At 40.7% G+C, this 24,751-nt stretch overlaps 1 protein-coding gene across 1 annotated transcript in view; it reads right to left on the reverse strand.

Annotated features, from left to right (window-relative positions):
- The window catches only part of LOC307250611 (DNA topoisomerase I, mitochondrial), a gene marked incomplete at its 5' end in the record, with an annotated part of 30,257 nt that overhangs the window by 361 nt on the left and 5,145 nt on the right, over positions 1-24,751 (reverse strand). The window contains 12 exons of the mRNA XM_080027727.1: positions 457-606; positions 2,763-2,863; positions 2,967-3,094; positions 3,776-3,890; positions 12,259-12,327; positions 16,737-16,922; positions 17,464-17,607; positions 19,079-19,223; positions 20,705-20,892; positions 21,037-21,159; positions 23,272-23,393; positions 24,466-24,581. Of these exons, the coding sequence (XP_079883853.1) occupies positions 457-606; positions 2,763-2,863; positions 2,967-3,094; positions 3,776-3,890; positions 12,259-12,327; positions 16,737-16,922; positions 17,464-17,607; positions 19,079-19,223; positions 20,705-20,892; positions 21,037-21,159; positions 23,272-23,393; positions 24,466-24,581 (1,587 nt within the window). The remainder of the gene's footprint in view (positions 1-456; positions 607-2,762; positions 2,864-2,966; positions 3,095-3,775; positions 3,891-12,258; positions 12,328-16,736; positions 16,923-17,463; positions 17,608-19,078; positions 19,224-20,704; positions 20,893-21,036; positions 21,160-23,271; positions 23,394-24,465; positions 24,582-24,751) is intronic.

The raw sequence follows: 24,751 nt of genomic DNA on the forward strand, positions 1-24,751 counted from the left end.
AACAAACAGAATATGTAGCTATACAGAACAACATAACTACAAGCATATTTGCATGAGGCAAGTGGAAAACTACAAGAAGTGCAACAGCAAAAATTAAACAAATAGACTAATTCCCACATTATAAATTCTGTGTATTTTTGTGGAAACAATGTTACAGCAGATTTGTTTCATCCACAAACATGTCTCTAAGTCTACAGAAGAGAGTCTCAATAGTCAGCCTGTGATCTGCATTATTGTCAGCTAGCATCCTGCTATGTGTGTGTGAATGTTTTAAAGCCAGTGATCAAACATTTACTGATTGATTTGCGATGAAGGCCCCTAGGTTGAAAACCAAAAGGTTGTCTGTGTGCCCTCTCTTGAGCACACAGGTGCATACATTGAGACAGTGAGCATCTCTCTCCAGTGTTTTAGCTGAGGCCCTCAAGGTTGTTTAGAGTGTTAAGAGTATTGACTCACCAAGCCACACTAATGCGTGGGTCCAGGTAGTTGAGCTTGGAGGTTCCCAGTGCAATCTGTTTGTTTTCTTCTCTGTCTGTGGCCTGCACCTCCATCTTCAGCACCATCTCCTCACAGCGTTTCACTGTCGACTTCTTCCGCTCCACCAGCCTGACACAAAATATATATAACGGCATTAGTCACCTGTGGTATAAATATGATAGAAACAATATTCACGATTTTAGTATTTCTTTCAAAGGTTTTTTTATTCAATAAAAGATTTGCAAAGCAATTACAGTACAATGATTAAGTTTTCCCCTTTTTTCTTCCCCCGAACACACCCCGCCCATATCCCACCCCCACACCCAACCACAAACAATTCTGCATCACAAAATCTCGATTTTAGTATTTCAATGTGAATTAATTCCATGCTGTATGCAACTAAAAAGGAATGTGTTTGCATGCAGTGTCATTCAGTAGATTCAAATGCATTGTGCATGTTTAACATTGTATTACAGTTTAATTTATCCATACTTAAAGGTGAAGCAAGCGGTTTATTTATGTTAATATAAGTGTAAAATCGCTCTTTATTCACACAGTGATGATCACTTACATAATGTGCGCGTTTCATAAAGCCGATCTCTCAGTCAGCTGCTTTGCATGTAATCGGCAAATAAACTTATTGTAGTATCCCGACATTTTTATCCAATCAGAAGAGAGAACACTACAAACCGACACGCGTCTCACTCATATATAGTATATACACTCCATGGTCTCACTGCCGGTGCACGCCAGAGCAACAGATGGGTCAATGTGTATGCGCCTACAATGGCGGAGCAGGTAAAAATCCTTCCCAATGTCTGTTTTGATGGTTTTTATCATGTTTTATCACACTTATGGATCTGAGATGATGCTAGATAACTTGCTGCTTGAAGACCGCAGTGCATTAATGTGGTGACGTAGGGACGAGCGAGGGGACTGCTAACTGCAGTAACTGACAGGAAGTTAGCTAAAAGAACCATTCCGCTTACAGCACCTTTAACATATTGTAATATCATCTGGGCGAGTACGTTTTCATCATATCTATATAAAATGTTGCCGCTGAAGAAAAAGTTTGTTAGATTAGTGACCTTTTCGAGAGCTGCTGTACCAAGTGCACAACTTTTTAATACATTTAAGTTGTTGTCTATTTTTGACTTAAATATTCTCCTAATTGGCACATTTGTTTTTAAGGTGAGATGTAAGATTGCAGGGTTACCTTATACCTTTGGATGTTATTTTGTTCAAAACTCAAAATTCCATTATCACAGCACTAGACAAGCTGAAAATCTGTATCTCCCTTCTTTATGGATCTTCCCGCAGTCAGTTTTCTATCAAATATCGTGGAGTCTTCTTATGGAACGAAAACATGAATTAACTTGATTCTTCCGTTGCATTGTCTGTGTACAAAAAGAGACTACGCAATGCTATCAAAAGCAATTAGTTTGAAATAACAATAGTTTGGTTAATATGTTAAACATGACTTTGCTTTTTAAGTTTAAACCCATATATATATATATATTCATCCCTACACTTTGATATTTTTTGATTTAAACAGATTTCTTTGATAGTTTTGTAATTTATTTTTTAATTACTGTCTTTATTTTGATTTGCTTTGATTGTTTATTTGTACATATATTTTGGTGCGTGTGCCTTGTATTCTAATATGCAAATGTTTTTTGGGTGTGGTTGTTATATAAGCCTGTGCAGGTTTCTGCCGCACCTACACATGTACTAATATGTTTTAGCACTGCGTGTTTTTATTTTGTTTGTATGTGAAATCAACTTAACTGAAATAGATTTGAGTGAAATAGGCAAACTATTCCAGTTTGATGGTGCTTTAAGCTTAAAAGCAGGCGGTCCCTTTTCCATACTACATAATGTTCCCCAAAGTTTAAACATCCAGTAAATAAAGACAAAGAGATAGTCAATATGTGGGTGTCTTACTGCACTGTGATCAGTTTTTGTAATTGCCTTTAGACTCCAGACACGAAGAAATAAATAATTGCAATGAAGCCGATTCCTGCATTAACAGCAGTGCTACCACCACAGCTAACACGATTTCAAGTTCAGGATCTTACTCCTTTCCTATAGAGTTAACCCTAAGTGAGGCAATTATGTACAGTATATTGTTCGGAGGGAATTTAAACCTTCAGGACAACCATCAATTGGTACTCGTGTGCGGACTGTGATTGAGTGCTGCTTGCGATTCAAGATTCTTGTCAATCATTCATAATTGTTTGAATGACCAATTTGCCATTGCCCCCCCACACAATTGTGTCACTTACGTCTGCAGCTTAGCGTCCGAGCTGCCTTTGGTCTTGGCCTCCTTCTTGGCCTGCTTAAGCTCTGTCTTTGCTAGGGACAGCTGTTCCTTTCGAGCGTCAATCTGCGTGGTGTGTTTTTATATAAGGGTAACAGTTTGCAAATATCATTGACTGGGCTTGGAAAAGTTACAAAAATGCACAACAAATTTAAATAGCTGGTCTTACCTTGGCCTGAAGGTTTGCCATAGACTGATCAAAGGTCTTTGGTGGTGCCCGCTGATGGTTACACAGAATAGCCACTGCTCTGTTGGCCCTGTTGTAGGACAGCAGTTTCTCTGGCTCATTGTCTGATTCTTTGGGGGGTAAAGACAGTAAAAACAGCAATTTGTATTTCAACAGGAACATCCCACTGAGAAAAACATATGGCGAGAATTATGCAAAGAACACTTCAAAAGAAAGTCACGCTGGTGTCTCATGTTATTACTGCCCACCCACCATCTGCACCATACATCTCAACCTTACACACACACACACACACACACACACACACAGGTTGCTACTATTTCAATTTAATCAGATCCCTATAAGCTTAATCTATTCTTCCTGGGGTCCACACAGCACACACACCATGTCAACCTGCAGATTGGCTCTTAGTGACAGTCCAGAATTGAGAAGAGTGTGTGACACTTCTATCTCTGAATAGGAATCTGTGGCAGAGGCCACCGGTGGGACCATGGCAAAAAGTGAAGCAGAGGCGCAAAGCACTGGCTACAGTGATAATGTCCAGCCATGGCTAGAAAAGCAGGCTAATGTCAGGGTATCTTGAATCAAGTACGGCTAAAAATAGTGTGGCAGTTCCTTCATTGGACTCCATGACAGAAGCAGCTTGATAATAAGACAATGATCCGTCAGCATAATGAAAGGCTAAGCAGTATTACAGCTAATGGTACTCTAACTTCGGAATAATAATAATAATAAAAGCTATTGATGTAATGTTACACTGCTTTATAGCACCGTGAGAGTGTGTGACTTACTGTTTGTGAGCTCTTTGAGCTGCTGCTGTAAAGTGATGGAGGCGTTGTATGTCCTGAAGACCTTTGCAGTCAGACCTGGCATCAGTGTACACAGGTGCTTGTTCAGCTTGGTTACCTGAAAATGAAAAAAAGGAGAGACATTGAAAAAGAGAAACAACATATGAATACACTGGCATAAAAAAACGACCAAGAACAACTGAATCCCAACCCTGCCACTAGATGGCACTGTGGTATTGTAACACTTCAGTGTTTACAGCCTGTCTGTAATATACCATAACAAATAAAACGTATAAAATGCCATCTCTGCCTTCATTACGTTAGTCATCCATTGGAGCAAGGAGATTAAAACATATCTCAGTACTATTTCCCCTTTGACATTTCTACAGGTATTACAAAAAGTTAAGAGCTGTTACAGTCAGTGGTAAGATAGCCATTAGCTACTGTCAAAGTGCTGCTGCTTCGACAGAACAGCAAAGAGATGAAACAGAATTGACAGTGTAAAGGAACACAGCACACACTGGAGTGAAAGCAAACCAAACGTGGACGCGTACTGCACACACACTGATAGGAGGTGCAACAAACATGTGAACCCTGAGTAGCAGATAAGGCACGAAGATGTATAAAAAAAAAATAAAAAAAATGGCCAAATGTTTTCTGGTAAGCTTGCAGCCTTGGCTAAAAAAGAACCAATTCTAATAAATATTGCAATAATGATGTGGTTGGTTTAATCAGGGCAGTGTCAGGACCAGGCTGTCATTGGCCACAGGTTTTCATTTATAAATACATTTGCTGGAGAACACATAGGTACACACATCCACAGACAAGGCTGCTGTTGTGCCTGCCTTGTTAATGAGCAACCTAACTCTGCCCCTGCAAAGCTAATGAAGGTGTCTGCAAGTCTGAGGGGCAAGTGTGTGTAGTTCGCTGTAAAAAGAAGGGAAAACCCCTCCAGTAGAGGCTACCAGACACACACACACACAGCACCAGTATTTCCCCCACGTTCACACAGCAGCGGCGCGCCATCGCTGCTATATTTTCTCCGCCGCTGCTATTAAAATCCTCCTCCTCCTCATTATTCTACTTTTTTCTATTTTTTATTTTTTGGTACGTAGCTCATTTTAGAAACGGGGTAATGCCTAACATAAACGCTGTCCATGCGTCGGAGGTGAATGTAACTTACTCGGCGGAAAACAGAAACTAACGGAGGGGAGCGGCTCACTGTAGAGTCCCTTTAGTCGCGCTGTCAGTTTTCCGTCAGGGCTCTGTGTATCCGGGCTCGAGACATACAAACAGATCGCGGAACATTCACTAACGAAACAGTTAGTGGCTGAGCGAAGAATGTGGACTACTGTAGGCTACTAGTGCAAATTCCACAACTCATTACCTGTGTTACAGTTTAGTACAATATGTATTAATTTATATTTGGCTGCTCCACCAGGCCAGGCAGGACAGGATAGTCAAGTTTCAGTTTCATTTTTCATCTCCGTGTCGGACAGCTGTTGGCTCAGCTGATGGGCTCGAGCCTCACGGAGCAGACAGCGGGAGTCAGTCTAAAGTCAGCGATGATCACTCTCACAAATCAAAAAGCTCAATTATAAAATAAAGCTATCTCTTCCTCCCTCTATCTGTCTGTATAGGGCCTATATTTCTCTCTCCACTGCACACTTAGTCACTACCACTAGTTTTAAGGAAGCAGAAGGAGGATTATACCCTCATTTTGCACTTTATTATTTTTAAATATTAGAAGATTGCAGGCAAGTAAAATACCACCAGCCACTACATTCTCAATGATAGAGACGAATAATTACCCTTTTTTTACAGTTTAAATCTATTGTTGTCACCAGGAACCTAAATGTTGTCAATTGGCCTACTTTACATACATTTGGTGCATAGAAATTCACCAGAATGCAGGAAATGAAGTGTTGAATGCTCAAATGTATGGGGGGACACCCCCAGACCCCCACATTAAAATGTGTCCCAAACCAAGGTTTAATCACAACCTACACCCTTGAAATTCATGAATTGTTTTGTTTTATTTTTATCTATAGGCCTTTGTATAAGGATACTTTGTAATCTTTCTCACATTATTTTAAATGAAAGTCTTAGGTCCTGCTTATCAATTGCTCATAATAACCAGTAGGCCTACTACTGTGTTGAGGGGTCGGGTGTTTGTCACCTTTTTCACCTCTTATGAGTTTGCAGGTCTGGTTTAAGCATTAAGCAAGAACTGTAAATAAATTGTGCAAATCATTTTCTGCGTTGTGGCATTTTGTGTTTAAATATTCATTTCTATACAAAAATGTCAAAATCTGTAAATAAAGACACAACAGGCAAAGTTGCAACACCAATAATCCTATCTATCTGAATAGTAATTAGTGCATATTCTCCTCTCAAAGTGCACTAGATCAATGCATTCAAATGTAAAGGGTACAAAAAAAAAATTGGCCGGGGGGGCATGCCCCCGGACCCCCCTACGAGGTTCGGGGACCACGCCACCGCTGCTGAAAAAAATCCTGCGGGAAACACTGAGCACACAACTCAGATCAGGCACTCAGACCTCAACATGTATGTGTATGTGCCTGTGTGTGTCCATGACAAAGCATTTTAGGATATAAAATCAAGGAGAACTTTTTCTCTCAAGGAATTGTCCTTCAACTGAATTTAATGTTTGCAACACTGAATGCTTACAGATATTTCAAAGCTCGGCACATTGTGCCCTCAAATGTACAAACACTACTTCACACATTTTTGGAAAATCAATACAGCTGCATATTTGATGGACTTGAACCCAGGATGTCCCACTCAAAGGAAATGCAACTTCAACAATATGCCAATCATGCCCACTTCCAAAAGGGCAAACCTTAAATTCAGTAAAATCCAGGTTAATTCCCGTTTATTCCCACAATTCCTGTACATTCCCATGGAAAGTTTCCAACTTTGAAAATTCCCGGAACTTTGCACCCCTAGAGGCTACTGATGCCGCTAGTCTTTCATCGTTCTTACTAGGAAAGCCAAATTAAAAGGTTGAATCAGCTATCCTGGATAATGCCTGTTGTGAAAATTATTTTATTGTGCAAATCAGTGAATTTCTCTTCATGATCTGCTACCTGTCGATACTGTGTGTAGGCTGAACAAAAACTGTTAATACAAAGAGCCTTGGCTATGTTTACGCACAAACATGTTGCTAGCTACGGTAGGCCCCCTTTGTCTACATACCAGTTTACAGAGCCTAGGCTGTGTTCTAACACCAGATCTTTTTTTTTAACCTGCTGTTGTGTGACTGGAACAGACAACAGGTGGAGATGAGAGGCAATAATCTAGACAGCCCCTATAAAAGAATGGTTCTGCAGGTGGTGGCCACAGACCATTTCCCTGACCTCATCTTTTCTGGCTGATTTTTGGTCACTTTTGCATTTTGCCAGAACCCTAACCACTAGAGGTAGCATGAGGCAGTGTCTGCAACCCATAGAAGTTGCTCAGGTAGATTTGCCATTGGCGCCCTGTGCTCCTCACAGATGAAAGCAGGTCCACACTGAGCACGTGACAGAGTCTGGAGACGCCATGGAGAACGTTCTGCTGCCTGCAACATCCTCCAGCATGACCGGTTTGGAGGTGGGTCAGTGATGTTCTGGGGAGCCACACAGACCTCCATGTGCTAGCCAGAGGTACCCTGACTGCCATTAGGGTACCGGGATGAGATCCTCAGACCAATTGTCAGACCATATGCTGGTGCAGTGGGCCCTGGGTTCCTTCTGATGCATGACAATGCTCGGCTTGATGTGGCTGGAGTGTGTCAGCAGTTCCTGCATGATGAAGGCATTGATGCTTTGGACTGGCCTGTCCGTTCCCCAAACCTGAATCCAAATCGAGCACCTCTGGGACATCATGTATTGTTCCATCCAGCGATGTCACGTCACCCCACAGACGGTCCAGGAGTTGAGTGATGCCCTGATCCAGGTCTGGGAGGAGATCCCTCAGGAGAACATCCGTCGTCTCATCGGGAGCATGCCCAGACGTTGCATACAAGCACGTTGAGCCCACACACACTACTGAGCCTCATTTTGAATTGTTTGAGGAATTTCCACAAGGTGTATCAGCCTGTGATCTGATTTTTCCACTTTTATTTTGAGTATGATTCGGAATCCAGACCTCCATGGGTTAATGATTTTGATTTCCATTGACAATTATTATGTTATTTTGTTCTCAACGCATTCCACTGTATAATGAATAAAGATTTTCAACTGTAATATTTCATTAAGATGTGTTTAAGGGTTCCCTTCTAAGTGTTCCCTTTATTTTATTTTTTATTTATGTTTTCTGAACATGGGCCGGCTGAGGATAATAAAACACTCAACGTTCAACCACTCATCTCCCATCCTTCCCAACCTCCTCATCTGGGCCTTACAGTTGCTCTCTTCCTCTCTGTGGTTCGCCTCCTACCTTTTTCCTTGTCACCTTTCCACCCTCTCCTTCCTCTCTCCTGGACCTGCTGTCACTTTCCTACCACTGTGCATCTCCTCCTCCTCCTCCTCCTCCACACACACACACACACCCTCCCTCTGCTCTCTCACACAGTGGCCTGGCCTTTCTAGGTGTCAATCAGGCCTGCCCACAGCAGCCAAGTCAGCCATTACCATTGCACCTCCAACACGACCTGACATTTCCTGACACACATTGGGCAGAGAGCAGAGACACACCATACTCCTTTATTTTCAACTGCTCCATCTCTTCCCTGTCTCACCCTCTCACTACCTGTCCTGCATCTTCCTTCCCCCCCTACCTGTCAATCTATATATACAAACACATGGCAGGACTCTGAAACCTTCCTCTGGCTTTCTTATCTTCATGCATTTCTCCCTTGTCTCTCTTGCTATGTGATCGTTCATTCGTGACAAATGTTCCCACCAACAGCCCTGTCTCTCTTTAGCAAATCCCAAAACAAGGGGGTTTCTCAGCAATCAGAGCACTTAAAGGTTGAGTCAGCGATTCTGGAGAATGCTTGATGTCAAAATCCCTTTTTGTTCAAATCAGTGAATTTATCTGCACATGATCCGCTACATGTCAGTAATGTGTGCGCTGCAACAACAATACATCCAGTGTTAATACACAGCCTAGGCTCTGTAAACAGGTATGTTGCTAGCTATACATTCCTGGACAAAAGTCTCGTCACTTATACATTTTGTAGAAACAACAGCTTATAAACTGACTTTTAATTAATCCATTGGTTTTAAAAAATGGCTCATGTGAAAGCTAAAACCCTCCCAAATGATGTTTGATATACTGATATAAATTTGCTTCACTGCAGAAATATTGATCATTTAATAAACAGGAAGGTCAGATTTTGGCAAGACAAAAGTTGTCGCCTACAGAGAGTAATGTGGTGCTGTGAGATCCATTTTTTATATCTTGTATGACTTCCATGAGCTTGAAGGACTGCATCAATGCTGATTCATACTATTTAGCGATGAAGTCATCAGGAATAGCAAAGAAAGCAGTCTTACATGCCTCCCAGAGTTCATCAAGATTCTTTGGTTTGGTCTTCCATGCCTCCTCTTTCATTCTAACCCAGACATGCTCAATGATGTTCACGTCTGGTGACTGGGCTGGCCAGTCCTGGAGCACCTTGATCTTCTTCGCCTTGAGGAACTTTGATGTAGATATGAAATGTACCAACATTTGGAGAGTGTTATATTTGAGCCCCGCACAAGACTCTCTGCTGATCACAGTGATGGTGCAGCGGAGACACCGTGCATATCGTCTTTTAACTTCTAAATAGCGTGTGGCTATTTGACAGCAAACGTAATAGGCATATGCATGTGCGTGAAACACAACAAGCGCCAATTTGCCCTGTGTTAGACTCACCATGACGTGCACATCTCCTGCAGCTAGTGGAAGAGGTTGAGAGGCCGCCATTGTTTTATATGTGGAAATTCATCCGCCCAGTATGTTAACTTTCAATTTCCACACGAGCACTTCATTTTTTTTTTATCTGCCAGAGTCCATCCCCTTTCTCTTGGATGTCCTTTTCTGCAATATTCCAATATACTTCCCATTCTCATCCTCCATTACCTCCCTTTACTCCTTTCATCTCCCCACACCAATGGCACCAACTCTTACTACTTACAATTTAGTCCCTGCTTTTCCACTGTTCCAGCCTTCTGTCTCAAGAAAACATTTGAAAGATGTTTTACTATTTTGCTTTCACAGTCTTTTTCTTCCTATTGTTCTGTCTTTCCAATATTACACATCTCGGGGGAGTTTGTCACATTTTAAATCAACCCCAGACCAATTCAGATACTCTTTTACAAAATGTGAGCTATTATTTATAAGCACTTGGGAGCAGTTTTTACCTATACATGTTTGGTATAGCTTGTATTTATTTATTTATTTATTTATTTATTCATATATCTTATTTATTTCCCCTTTATTCCAAGAGACACCTTACAACAGGGGTGGCCAACCAGTCAGAGACAAAGAGCCACATTTTTTACTGTGTTACTGCAAAGAGCCACATCGTACACACGGGTACACATAGTGGCGATTCCAGGAAATGTTGGCTGGGGGTGGCCAAGGTGGGCCACAGAGTTAGAGTGGGGTGGCCATCGCACCCCTGAATGAATAATAACATGTCATATGCTGTACAACCAATTCAAAGATGATTTATAATCCCAAATGCCCAAATCATGTTAGTATCCATTGTAACGTTTGTCAGAAAACTAAACCCCTGAAGGGGGGTCTGGGGGCATCCCCCCCAGAAGATTTTTTTGTGTTTTTAACATGTAATCTAAGCATTCTGGTGCATTCTCGCGAAGATAATAAAGGAAAAAGTCAATATTTATTTCAGCTCAGATGAATATTAAAATTAGCAAGACAACATAACTTGCTAGCAGCCAGATGCCTAACAACTGGACAGAGGGACGGATGACCACTACCTTTTGACCAAATATCTTGCTAAAAAAATAAACCTTTATTTATGAAAGTCTGCCCTTGCTAAGAACATGTTACACTTGCTAACTACAAACTTTAATTTTTTTATTCAGATTTCAAAAATCTGCTGGGACACGTGCCTATACACATGCATGGGTGGCACGCATGTCACAAGCACACTTATGCTGTTTTCAAGACCTTTGCTGACCAGAGACCAGTTCTAGTGGCCACAGTCCTACCATTCATTTAGTAATTGAAAATTGCAAACTGATCTCATATCAGTGGATTGGAGTGTTTGTGTGATGAACTTGGCAACTACCTATCAAAAAAAGTTAAGAAAGAAAAAAAAATACATATCATCTCTGAACTAGGATACATATCAGGAAAAAAATGTAATTAAAAAAATAAAATGAAAATAAAAAATAACATTTGAACTGGGGGGGGGGGCACTGGGGTGGCCAGTAAGATTTCAGGGGGGGGGGGGGGCGTTTTTATTTTCGCGGGGAGCTTGCACATGCATGCACAAGCATTATTTATTAAAAAAAAAAAAAAAAAAAAAACAGGGGGCCCCACACTAGGACTTGAAACGGGCCCCCAGATCGTTAAGGCCGCCCCTGTGATAATGACAGGACTGGACTAAAGACGACAGGGCAGTCATTTTCAACAATGAACATTGTGTGCACTGCCTCACACACACATTCTCAGTTCAACCAAGTCCACAAACAAAAATATAACAATTTAAAATAGCGTTTTTCTCTTACTATGCATGTTGCTTTGTGGGACTTACTTTTAGCATGGAGAGAGCTGAAGTGGCGCTGAAGATTTGAAGCCTTGAAATGCGCAAATGACACCTGGCATATAAGGCAGAATGGCTTGGCATAACGTTCAACAAAAAATATGAACTCTCCCACTCTGTTTCGGAGCGAACTTGACACAAATAGTTTACTCACGGAAAACCTCCCTCCAAGCTGAGCGGGCAGTTTTATGTTGCGTCCGCACCAAACGTTTGCGAACGTTATGTTGCGTCCTCAATTAAACATTTGCGAACAGGCATACACATTAATAAAATAAAAAATTAAATAATAGACAACATGTAAAACGAACGTAAGAGCCGCATGAAACGTTTGCGAACATGCACACACATAGGCCCACACAAAAAAAAAAGTATAAAAAAAAAAAAAAAAAAATTATAATCACATAATTTGATATGAACTGAAGAGCCGCACGAAGCTGGGCAAAGAGCCGCATGCGGCTCGCGAGCCGCGGGTTGGCCACCCCTGCCTTACAAGATATGTAATAATAAAAATGACAATGCAACCAAGTGAATCGGTGGAAATGGCTCACATAGTCGTTTTTGAAGGATGAAATGGGAAAACGAGTTTATCCAGTTTAAAAGGGTCTTTTGCAGAGCCTTTCAGTCTGAAGTGGAGTTGTGCACCAGCTGGCAATGTGTCACAATCGGTTTAAAACTAAACATCAGGGGTGCCCCGAATCATTGGAAAACACATACAAATTCCAAAGGAGACAAATAGAGAGGCAGTTAATGCGACACTCACATTAAGGCGGTCAAAAAGGTCATCTCCAGGTTGCTTGTTCTCCAGGAACAGAGAAAGACTCTTAAAAACCTGAAATGATAGAAAGACAATTTAGATCAAGAGCTTTGTATTCTTACAAGTGCATCCAAATAATGTAGATACAAATAAATGATAGTGTGCCAGTATGGGAATTCATGTATACTTATTTTAAGAACTGGGGAACAGCAAACCAGTCAATTAGTTATGAGTCATCAACTGCTAACATTACAGGCCCAACTGGCACAATTTGTAAAAAAGTAAAAATTACGTTCAATATATCAATGATGTGTGTGTGTGTGTGTGTGTGTGTGTGTGTGTGTGTGTGTGTGTGTGTGTGTGTGTGTGTGTGTGTGTGTGTGTGTGTGTGTGTGTGTGTGTGTGTGCCTAGAGCCTGATTTGTCTATCCGAGAGCAGAGCCAGAAGACCAAAATTGGCACAATTAGGTCTGACATTTCCAGCAACTCGGTGTGTTCCACAGATGCACTGTCCCCAAAAGAAACTGGTAAAATATGTCAGGCCCCAATTAATAGCAGCAGATGTGTTAAAAAATTGCATAAAAAAAAACACACAACATATTCACTGGGGGATTTGTGTGGAAATGTTGTTATAACCTTTGCAAATAAACTGAAAGCGTATTAAAAAAAAGTGCAAGTGGTTTTTGGGATGAAAAAGTGAATCAGTGTCTGTCTAAGTTTTACAGAAGTAGTGAACCGGAATAATTGGTTGAGGTGTACTGTCTGTCTGTCTGTCTGTCTGTCTGTCTGTCTGTCTGTCTGTCTGTCTGTCTGTCTGTAAACACTCTGGGGCTATTTGATTAAGTCATCGGGCATTCTGACTGGTGTTCGAATTGAGTAGAACTGAGTAGAGTAAACGAGTAGCTCATTCTTTTCAAACAATAAACAGATGCACTGAGGTGCTGCTCATTCATGGTTGGGACATTAAAGGTCCCATATTATGCTAAATGCACTTTTTAAATGTGTTCCAACATATCCATGCGTCCACGGTGTGCCTAGAGACTGCCAAAATATCAAAAAAAATAACAATCTCTCCTTTTCTCACTCTCCCCTTTTCTGAAACCCCCACCCCTCCCCCAAAAAACACTCCAGTCAGAATTATCCCCTTTTCTGACCTCACAAACCGTAAAGCCAGAAGCTTCCACTGTGCAGCCCACACCCCTATTTCTTATTGGTCCACGGCCCTGACAGACAGAGGGCGAGGCGTATCTGGCTTCGCTTCCGGACAGGGGGCGGGGGGAGCTCAAAGATTGTATATTTACGAGGGGACCTGCAACTCTTTTTTAAAAAATAGGCCATTGTGAGATTAGCTGAACATCAGCATAGTACAATAAATTATCTGAAAGTTTTTTTCAGCAAACAATTAAAGAAAAACGTATTAGGGACCACTAAGACCATATAATATGGTGTATAATAGAACCGAAAAGTGTATAATATGGGAGCTTTAATGTTCATATGGGTAGCTTATCATTAACCATAATCGCCATTGGCTCTTTATCCTGTATACATTAATTTATTTAGTGTTGGCGGTTCATACCATACATAGCATGGCTCCACGTCATTGACATTTATGTATTCATTACCCGTAGTGCTGTGTCTTTTGCTGAAGCAGTAAATTGCATATATATGCAGTATGTGTAAGAGAAATATTAAACCCCAAGTTTAAGATTGTATGATTTCAAACCCCCCCCCCCCCTCCCCTCCAGAGGTTAGAAATGGAAATTCCTTCCATCCTTGTTCCGTGTTATTCCAAGTGACATTTAGCAGCAATCTCACTGATTTCCATGGGAATTAATGATGCTAAAATATGCAAGGGACTAATTAATTCAAGCTAATGTGTGGCTTTTGAATGCTCTCATTTGAATACACCCATTTGAATAATTATATGTTCTGCCAAAAAACAAAACACTTTGGATGTCAGGTGCTTGCATTTCTTTTGCCAGCTCTGGAATAGAAGATAGCATGGGCTGACACCAGAGGAGGGGTTGGGCATTTACATACGCATACAATGTGACAGCTGTTTGACAGGCTGGAGACAACTAAACAAGATGAACAAAAAATTATTTAAGAAATTGTCTTGGATTGTGGCATTGGCATCCTGATCTTTACACTACACATCATCCCTTGTTGTATCAGATAAATTAAACATTTGCTGCAGTACTTAATTAATTTTGGTTATTTTAAATTACCCAAGATGGAAATCTGTCCCTTTGTCATGCATATAAACTGTGAAAGCCGACGGCAAGAAACCCATGGGAAGTTTATTTTAAAACAAACTAAAATTAAAAACTAAAATTGTATTGTAATGTCAATTGCTACTTAACCTGACTCAAACTGATTACAAGTTTTCCTCAATGGATGTGTTGAAGTTTTTTAACTACTTTCTGAGCTTGACCCATAGTAGGGAGTACTAGAGACTGTTGTCTCACTTTTGACCTCTCGTTTGACACCTGCAAGTACTTAATCCTTATGGAAGTGCAAAACAACAACATTGAAATACAACTTTCAGAGCATGAACCTACCTGAATGAACACTTAACCCATTGATGCCGGCTGCTGCGCGACGCAACATTGTATCTCCTGCCGGCTGCTGCTTAGCGCAGAATTGTTGCTTTATCTAATTTTCATGGAGCGCACAGAATAAAATGCACCGTCAATGGTTCAAATACACATGGTGGGTTTTGTTGATTTTTTAAGTCCACGTGACCACCCAAATGTTGTGTGGTTTGCCAAAAATCACATCAATCAAAAAAATTAAAAATAAATAAGCAATTAAAAATAATTAAAAAAATAAGCCGGCTGTGTCGGCGATAGTGTATTACAGAACAGTTAGTGGCGATTGGAGCGCAGACTCTAGGTCTACAATAGGCTACTGACAAAAATCACACTACACATTGCATCTATTTATTAACAATATTTATGAATTTAGGCTATATTTTGCTGCTTCAACTCAAATTCAGCCCAGCCAGGCATAGTTAAATTTCAGTTTCGTTTTCATCTCCGTGGTATACAGCTGTTTGGACCAGCTGATCGGCTCCCGACAGCGGGAGTCAGTCTGCGTTCCAGTTGTACTGGGAAGTCGGATTTATGGTGCCAGTGATAACTGAACTAAATTATAAAATAAAGCTATCTCCTCCTTCCTCTATCTGTCTATCTTTATTTCTCCACTGCACACTCAGTCACTACTATCCATGCTTAAAGGAAGCAGGAGTATAACCTCATTTAGCACATTATTTTTAAATATTTCATATTATTTATTATTTTTTTTCTCCCCCATTTAATTTTGAAGATTTTTAGAAAAATGTGTTGTTTTGTAAGCACTAAGGGAGCATGTTTAAATAAAACCTGTGAACCTTAACTTTTAAATGTATTTTATTTCATGTTTCTATGTGCTACACAGGCTTAGATATTAAGGTTTTGGTAGATGTTGACAATTCGTACAATTTTTTCAGAAAAAACCCTCAGGCATTAAGGACATGCATCCTAGATTGCCAAAGTCATCAATGGGTTAACAATGAATGAGCGTTTATTAATAAAACATATGTGCCACAGGATATCTTTTTTAAATGTCGAATCCGTCTTATCTTCATCCGGATCAATATAGTATGTATTGTGTTGCCACTGCCACTCTGTTTGATTCATTTGAAGGTTGTACTAGCATGGTAAAACTCAGGATACTGTGTGTGCTCTCTCTAACCGAGTATCCTTTTTTCATGAGTGAAAGTAAGGCCTGTCACTGGTTATGTCAGCGAACAATTTGCCTTGAAATAGCGTATTATGTTGTATATCAGTGAAACATTTTTTTTTTCTTCAGAAGCTATAAGATAATGATAAAATAAAAGTAGTATTACGTATTTTAAGTTTCAACCAAACTCTTACCAGACATTGTGACATGAAAGCTGCTAAAAAGCATCTTACTGATCCAAGGTAAATAAAGGATGATTCTTAGAGCAGCACTAACTGTACTGCTTAATAAGACCAAAATACTCAAAGTCAGGAGGCTCTAGAAGTAGAATGAGAATGATTCACCTATTAGAACATATAATCCAATAGAAGTTGACTGGAGCAGGGGGGCAGTTCATTAGTTCTAACAGACAGACAAACTAAAACCTCATCCAGCCTAAGGGATCCAACCCACAACTTGTGACCCATGAACATGTCTCTGTTCCTGCTCTGAGTCGGGGCTCTGTGTGCATGCCCATGTGTATGCCAGTGACCTTCTCTGCAGGGACTTGTGCTAAAACCTAGAACAGTATAACGAAATGTGAATTGGTTATGAATTGTGACCGAGAGCTCCCTATTGTTGGTTTCTTTGACAAGGACAGATTTTGCTCCTTGGAACCAACCATTTTAATTGCAAGAATATGTTTCAGGTCCAGAGAAACAGATGAAAGCAGGAATAGATGTGAGCATGTGGGCGTTATTGTGTTATGATGTGTTCCTTTACCTTGCTGATGACAGGGACCTTGTTATAGTAGCGGATGGAATCTTTACCGAGGAAGTCGAACTCAACCACGCAGTCGTTTCCCTCCAGCTGCTTGTGGAGGGTGATGTGCTCCACACGCAGCGAGCAGCAGCCCACTGTGTCTGCCGACTCGCCCTCCTCCTTCTCGTTACCAGCCCTCAGCGCCAGCTTTTTGGGGTCAGAAGACAAGCAAGATAAACGCACAACAACAAACGTACACACAATCCCAGCATTTTTCAACAAGGTCCCCTCCCAGTCACAGAGCAAACACAAACTACATATGCAGTCGAAATAAAAAGAACCGCGCAGTAAATACAACAAAGCCAGAGTCGGAATATAAATAGTCATTGGCACACGAGCCAAAAGCAATCACACACCAGCTCTATCATTTCACTCAATGCAGAATGAGATAATTAGCTTGGGTTTAACTTGAAGAAAATGGCTACATCTAATCCATTTTTTTCTCCTTTGCAAAAGATCTTCTACACAGCTATGGGAGAAAACAGAATCACCGAGGCAATCAAGACACATGCGATTGATTTCCAATATGTTCACAATGGGCTCTTGGTATCAGCACTGAGCACTAAAAGGAGACAGCTTAAACGGTCTATTTTGTAGTACCGGTGTGTAGACATGCGAGACTTGGCATCCTAATTGCTGCATCTTTCAGAGTTTTTTTTCCCCCTTTACCGATGGCTCAAAATCACACCTTGTCAATGAAGTAGAGGGCCACAGCTCTTTGCCGCGTGCGCATCTCTCTGGATTTGAGATCCAGCATGTACTGGCTCCGGATGGAGTCCACGCATGTCTTCAGCTTCCGAGCAATCTCGTATTTCTCCCAGTCCTTCTCTCCCTGCGTTTTTTGAGACAAAAGTAGAGAAAGGAAAGGGAGGAAGTGAACAGGAGGGGATAAAAGAGGGATAACCATAGAAACAGCAGGGAGAGGACGGAGGAGACATTTTTAAACAAAGGAGGAAACAAAGAAATTGCCAAACATCAAGCCTATTTCCTCGAAAAAGCCTCAAAACATTATTCATGCTGCAATTAATCTCACTGACACTGCAAACACACACACACACACACACACACACACACACACACACACACACACACACACACACACATACAGAGACTTATTTTTCAACACAGTTATCATGTCGTGAATGCAGGTTGTTACCTCACACAAAAGAAAACAAATATGAAAGACACACAACTAAACAACTTTAAATTACAATATTATCTCTGCCTGCAGTTTTTCGATTCCTGTAATAAATTGTGACCAAGAAACGATTAATCTTCACATCAATGCGCGCACACACAAACACACACACACACGCATATAGTCATAGAGACTAACAGCGGAATAACTTAACCTTTACACATGAAAGACGAAAAGAGAGAAGAGGGAGAAAATTGAGGAATGCGATAGAGAAATGACAGAAGGGGGAAGGAAAGAGACGTGGAGCACACATCTCGAGTCACACGGGTTGCCATTTAGTCTTGAACCAAAACCATTATGGAATATTAACTGAACAGTGTCAGGACCGACAAGGCACTCACGATGAAACCTTTTGAATTTGTATGCAAATAAATAAATAAAAACGCATCAATGGGCTTTAAATTGGCCTTTCTATACATGTTAAATTACAAACATTTGCTTGACAATTCTGTACAGAAGTACACCTTCACCTACATTCAAACCTTTTATTGTAGAAGGAAAAGATTTGGAATGAGCTTTTTATTTCGACTTTTGTGCAATGATTTGTGCATCCCAAGTAGCCTGTAAACTACATTTTGGAAAACATTGAAATAGGCACCGTAAAATCACAGCCCATGGTGTTTCACATATGAAATTAGAAAAAACGCAAGGTGAACAAAGAAATAAGGCAAAGCTTAACAGCTTGTTTGAAATCAACGAAGCGTTTGAAAGCTGTGACTTAAATTTCCCAAGACAATAATACAATTAATGTGCTTTTTTTTCTACCTTTTAAACATTTGACATTTATCTGTGTGGTATCAAAAAATGAATCATCTAAAATTCCTATACAACATAATTTATCAAATGTGGTGAATAAAAAGACATCTCAAATGTTTCCTGAGTGCCGGTAAGCAGTCTAAGCAGCATAGAAGAGGCTGCTATTGCAAAACCTCACAGTGGTGAATCCAGGTGGTAAGGCTTTGTAAACGAATGCATGAACTGAAAAAAAAGTACTTTTACACTATTACACAGACTGTGTGCCTGAACTATAACAGGTATGACACTAAAACTATGAGCCTGTTATACATAAACATAGAATGCTGTTTGCATGAAAATGAAAGGCTACCTTGAGTTTTGAGTTGGCATTGAGCATGATGTATTTGATGGAGCCCTGGATGTTCTCAGTCCAGCTGGCCAGCCATGTGACTGTGTTGTCATGACGAACCTCCTTCCAGCGGTGACCGGCAGGGGGCAAGGGGACATGGGATTCTCTGTCAGGGAAAGAAAGAGAGAGCAAGAGAGTGTGAGTGTGTGAGCAGTGTGTGTGTGAGCAGTGTCTGTGTGTGTGTGTGTGTGTGTGTGTGTGTTAGCAGTCATCAGAATTTCAATCAACAGCCCAAGCGTTCTGAAGTGTTGCATACCATCTGAGGTTAACATTTAGTCAAAATCCAAATGCCGCAAAAATCTGAGGCAGTGTATTACCAATGCCTGTGCAGCTGTCAAAATGAGTTTGCTTCTTTGCACACTAAGGGTGTATTCACACTGGGAAAGTCCGCTAGTGCACTTGCTTTGGTCCAGACCAAATAGAGTTTTGATTTTTTTTGTTTGGTGTGGTCCACTTTCATATTGCCCCTTTTGCAAGTGAACCAGCATTACGAAGCAAAACCACACGTGATCTGAGGTCATTCATTCATTGGACAGACATTCTGGGGTGGAGAGAAACAGGAAGCACGAAGTTTAAACTGCGAAATATATATCATTGATATAATATGGGGCTAAAAATAATAAAAGGGCCTACATCTAACCTATAAATAAAGAGGAAAAACATCAAATTATTGTTGTTTCATATGGTCATAATGTGTAGCCTTATGTCAATGCCACGTTATGTGGCTTGTAGCCTACGATGTGAAACATCATTTTTACTGTATTTTTGGTGCTGGATGCGCGTCACGCGAGAAGAATAGGCTCAAGCTGACACTCAGCTGATTAAGCTGTGTATCAGCTGGGTCGGCGCAGTTCAGCTCCAAACTGACACGGGGATAGTATTGACGGTCCCGTACATGGGAAGCAAAATAAAAACACACACTTCTTGCGCAGCGTTAACCTGTTGGCACTGTGCGAGAGACGCTCCCCTCTCCTTCATCTGATCGCTGAACACATTCAGCATTTATATTGTTCTGGGCTCCCGGTCAAACCACAACTAATCTTCCTAATAATGGTGACAACAACACTTTCCCATAATGTGAAGCTGACGGCTATTTATTAAAAACGAAAAGAAAGAAAAGGCACAGTGCCTCCTGCATTTGGGTCGGATCGAGTCCGAACAAATTCACACCACAAACGAACTGCAGCAGAGTGCGTTTGGAAACGCATCGAGACTACCTCTTCAGCTGGGTCTCGGAGCGTTTGTTTGGTCCGCACCCGAGTGCGATTGCTGTATTCACACCTGCCTGAAAGATGCGCACCGAAGGCAGAAGTGCATCTGAGTTCGTTTCAACCGAACTAAACACGGCATGTGTGAATACACCCTAAGAAACACGGTCTTCGTTGTTTTGAAAAGATTGACCAAAATTATCCAAAGCTTTAAAAAAAAAAAAAACACTTTGTGCATTGAAGTCTTCTTTGCTGTGCAGACATCTTAGACAAGGTGTTGACAGCTAAGGTCACGGTGAGACCAGCCTTTAGTTATACATGACTTCACGGTCACACCTCTCCGTATTCATACACTATGATCCCTTTGCCCCACTCTCACCTGCTGCAATTGATGATGACGCCCTCCGGTTGGATCCTTTTCTTTAGCATGCCCATTTTGGGATGCTCGCCGCGACCCCGAAACAGCCCCGGGGGTTCAATCTTGAAGTTGCCGATGCGCTCTTTGTGTTTGTCTAGCAGACAGAAGCCGTACTCGTCCACAATTTTTTGGTTGGCCTCTTTCAAAGCCTACACAATAGGTATAAAAACAAATATCTGAAATGAATGATACCTAAAGTATATCAATGCTGACGACCTGCTTTACAAACAGGAAGAAGAGTGCTCCAATGTATGAAATCAACAGTATCAACAGAAGTGTGAACAATTACATACCAGTTTTTCCTCCTTGGTAAAGTTTTTCCTGGCCTCCACCTTAGCTTTATGCATGGCATGGATCTCTCCGAAATTACATTTGTCCAGATCTTGAATCAGTAAGCGTTCACTCTCGCTCATTTCCTAAACAAGACAAAAAGGTATTCAACAACAAGTTTGATCCTGGGTTTAAAAAAGTTTTATCAGCATTAAAAACGTGGATATCCTACAATTAGCTTATTACAAAATTGATTCATTTCATTAAACGTTTCAGTCATTAATAAAGTCAATGTAAAGAAATGCCTTAAATGCCTAAACTTAATTATTCATCCATCCATTTAATCTGCTAACCCAGGCTAGGTCACAAGTAATCAATTATGTAAAAAATATATAATTTGATCAATTTATAAAAGTAAAATAATTGTTAGTTACATCTTTTGATCCAAACTTTTTATCTCAAAAGCCTCAAGATACAGGTTTGAAATACTGATGAAAACCCAAATGCGTTTCAACTCAAAAGCACACACATCCCTAAAAGAAGTAGGAAGAAAGAGAGCAATGATCTGCACACAATGCTGCTTTATTTAATTTACTATTAATACATAGTACTGAACCTTTGTCTGTTAAATTAAGCATCACAACAATAGTGAATTATGAAAACCCAATAAAGACAAACATGATCAAAGTAGAGCAGTGACCTTTCGTTTAAGTACTTATCTTTATGGAGGTGGAACGGACAGAAATACAATCAAGTGTTTTTTGTTACGAAAGGCCAGAGAATAGACCCATCTCTGCCTCAGAAGGCCAGTGCCAAGCGAGCACAACAAACAGTCTTGGGACAGCAGAACACTGAAGGGGGCAGCTGAGTTTAAATTGTCAATTTTCCAAAGTTATTGCACATGGGTCATCTGAAATAGGTCACTGACTGGGCAGCAATACAGAGGCATTATGGTTCATGTCAGAGGTTTGTGATGCTAAAATGTCATGCCAACAGGGCGCTCTGATGGCGTAGTGGATAGAGCGCGTACCATGTTGGCTCAGGCCTCGTTGTAGTGATAGCGGGTTCAAATCCGACCCGTGGGCCTTTACCGCATGTCATCCCCCCTCTCTCTCTGTCTGCCCATTTCAACTCTGTACCATCAAATGAAGCTTGAAAAAGCCAAAAAAAAAATCTTAAAAAAAAAATAATAATAATTCATGCCAACGACACACTTATTATGACCTCCTGCCGTCGGGCAAGTAAGCTGATGCAGCAGAAACCTCAGGCCAAAATTTTGAGCAGTAATCTCTTTTTGAATGTTTAATTTAAGGTCATATTGGCCTTGAAGGGCAGAATGCACCAGTGAATTATCAACAGGGCTTTCAATGAGCCCGAATAAAAACTAAATATCATAATATAAGGAAGACTTATGTGATATGGGCTATTTATCTTATAATTAAAAGGCAGATAACCTGAAAACATTAAGTACTGATCGGCTCCAGTTGTGTTGTCTGGGGTCATAGGAGATGAAATCAAAGGCATATCTCCAGATCAGCGCTCATGCACAAACATACACACACACATATACACTCCTCTCTCCAGAAACACTATCAGTATGGACGCACAGTCATTCGGCGTGTCTAAGCATGACTGACACCCGACAGAGGGCGGGCACTGAGGGCAGCGGAGCGAGAAGAGTTTCCCCGGCTATAATAAAAAGTGTTTAATTGGATTTGTTCACATGCAGGGGAGCTACTTGTATGGATTAGCATATCAATGCCTGCACACAAATCGTATTTTCAAGAGCATTGAACACTAAGCAGCGCAAAATTAATTCTGCATGATATGCCGTGGGGCTTGGCACAGTGTTTTTTTTTTTTTCTCTGACAGATACCAGTGCTCAGGTACCAGTTACACACATATTCTAAAGCAAAGCTGGAATAAAGACTACTAATACTGTACTTGGGAGTTTATTAAAAGAAGGTTTCGAGGGCTGACATAACAAGAAGCAGACACTGCAGGATTCCCTTGTATTAACAGTCAAAACAAGTTTGCACTAAGAAAAAGTCATTATTTACATAGGAAATTAAGCTCGGCAGACAAATCACCTAGTCATCATCATCATTGTAGCAGCATCAAGGGAAATGGTGCTGGAAAAAAAAGCTACAATGGTTCAAATTCTGAAATCCCTTTAGTAATAATTAAGGTAGGTAGATAAGGCAATTTATTCTTCTTCCTCCTGAACTGTGTAGATCTATGACACGTTCTCGTCTTACCTTCCTCCAGTCGTTAAAGAAGTTTTCCCTGAAGGCCTTCTTGGTGGTGTACTCGTGGTCCAACATCTGGGCAAAGAACATGGCCACCTCTTCAGCTTCCAAGCTCAGCTTCACCTTCTTACCTACACACAAATACACCTGTTTTCATTTCATTCAACAGTACAATTTTTTAGTTTTTTTTGCATGACACAAAAACTGGACTAAACTCAAAACAGCCCCTTTATAAAATCAGATCAACTGCCACCATGCTAAAATCCACACGTTCTATCAGACGAATCAGCTATAAATTCATTGACCCGTGTGACAGGGCTCAGGGACAAGGACAAAGATCAACATTCAGCACCACTCCTAAGCGTCGGCTTCAAACTAGTGCATGCAAGCACAGGAATGAACAGATCAAACTATCTCCGTTGTGGGCTTGACTGCTAAACAACACAGGAGCCATTACAGTCATCAATCAGTGTTTGACCCATTACACCTTTGGCGTCCTAAAATATCCATATGTGTGTCTTGTGTGCCTCTAAACTGGCACCTGCCCACTTTGAGGACTTATTTTTGTTTTCCAACACAATTTATAGGATTAAAAACCTCTGAAAATCTTCATTATTCCACCACAATTTGAAGATTTATCTTAGATGCTTTCTTTCCATTACAGAATAACTCACATGTCCCATTTTTTTTCAAATGTGTACAAAAAGGGTTTTGTGATTGTAGAAGGGAGGGGGTAGGTTACCATCCAACGTCAAACAGGTTGGACGTTGCTGCCATGCATTCTTATGGTTAACCGTCTTGTTGAGAAAGGACTCCTCTTCGACACAGTTAAGCCATCTAAGTAATGTGTTACAAATTCATGTGCAGGTAAACCCTATGTAACTCTTCTTTTGATGTGCTCATGTGTCAAGGGTAATTCGCAATTTTGGTGTCTCTTCTTCTGTCTCCACACTTTATTCCTTGTTTTTTTTTTATGGGTGTTGTGTGACGCAAACATTTAAAAGTGATGTTACTTTACTTATTTCAACAGCACTCGTAATCTACAATGATTTCTTTAAATCACTGTCATGAGAGAAAAGTGATTGAGAAAAATGTAGAATGTGTCGAAATTAACTTCAGTGAGTAAGTGTTCAGGTACTCTTGAGACCCAGTGTCTCAATGAGATAACCTGTATAAATAAAATCGACTTCATGCTGAACTGACCAGCATAATAAAAGTGAACATTGTCTGGCAAAGGCTGGTACTCAGGCGGGAAGTTGGGTCCTTTGTGTTCCAGGAACTTCCATTTCACACCATCTTCATACTTCTCCTCCTCCCACCTGACAGAAAGCAAGACAATGAAAACATGAGGATGCATTTCAGAAGGTGAACATTCCCCATGGGGTGTGTGTGTGTGTGTGTGTGTGTGTGTGTGTGTGTGTGTGTGTGTGTGTGTGTGTGTGTGTGTGTGTGTGTGTGTGTGTGTGTGTGTGTGTGTGTGTGTGTGTGT

The sequence above is a fragment of the Ammodytes marinus genome (genome assembly GCF_949987685.1).
Source record: "Ammodytes marinus genome assembly, chromosome: 5".
In the NCBI taxonomy this organism is placed as follows: Eukaryota; Metazoa; Chordata; class Actinopteri; order Uranoscopiformes; family Ammodytidae; genus Ammodytes; species Ammodytes marinus.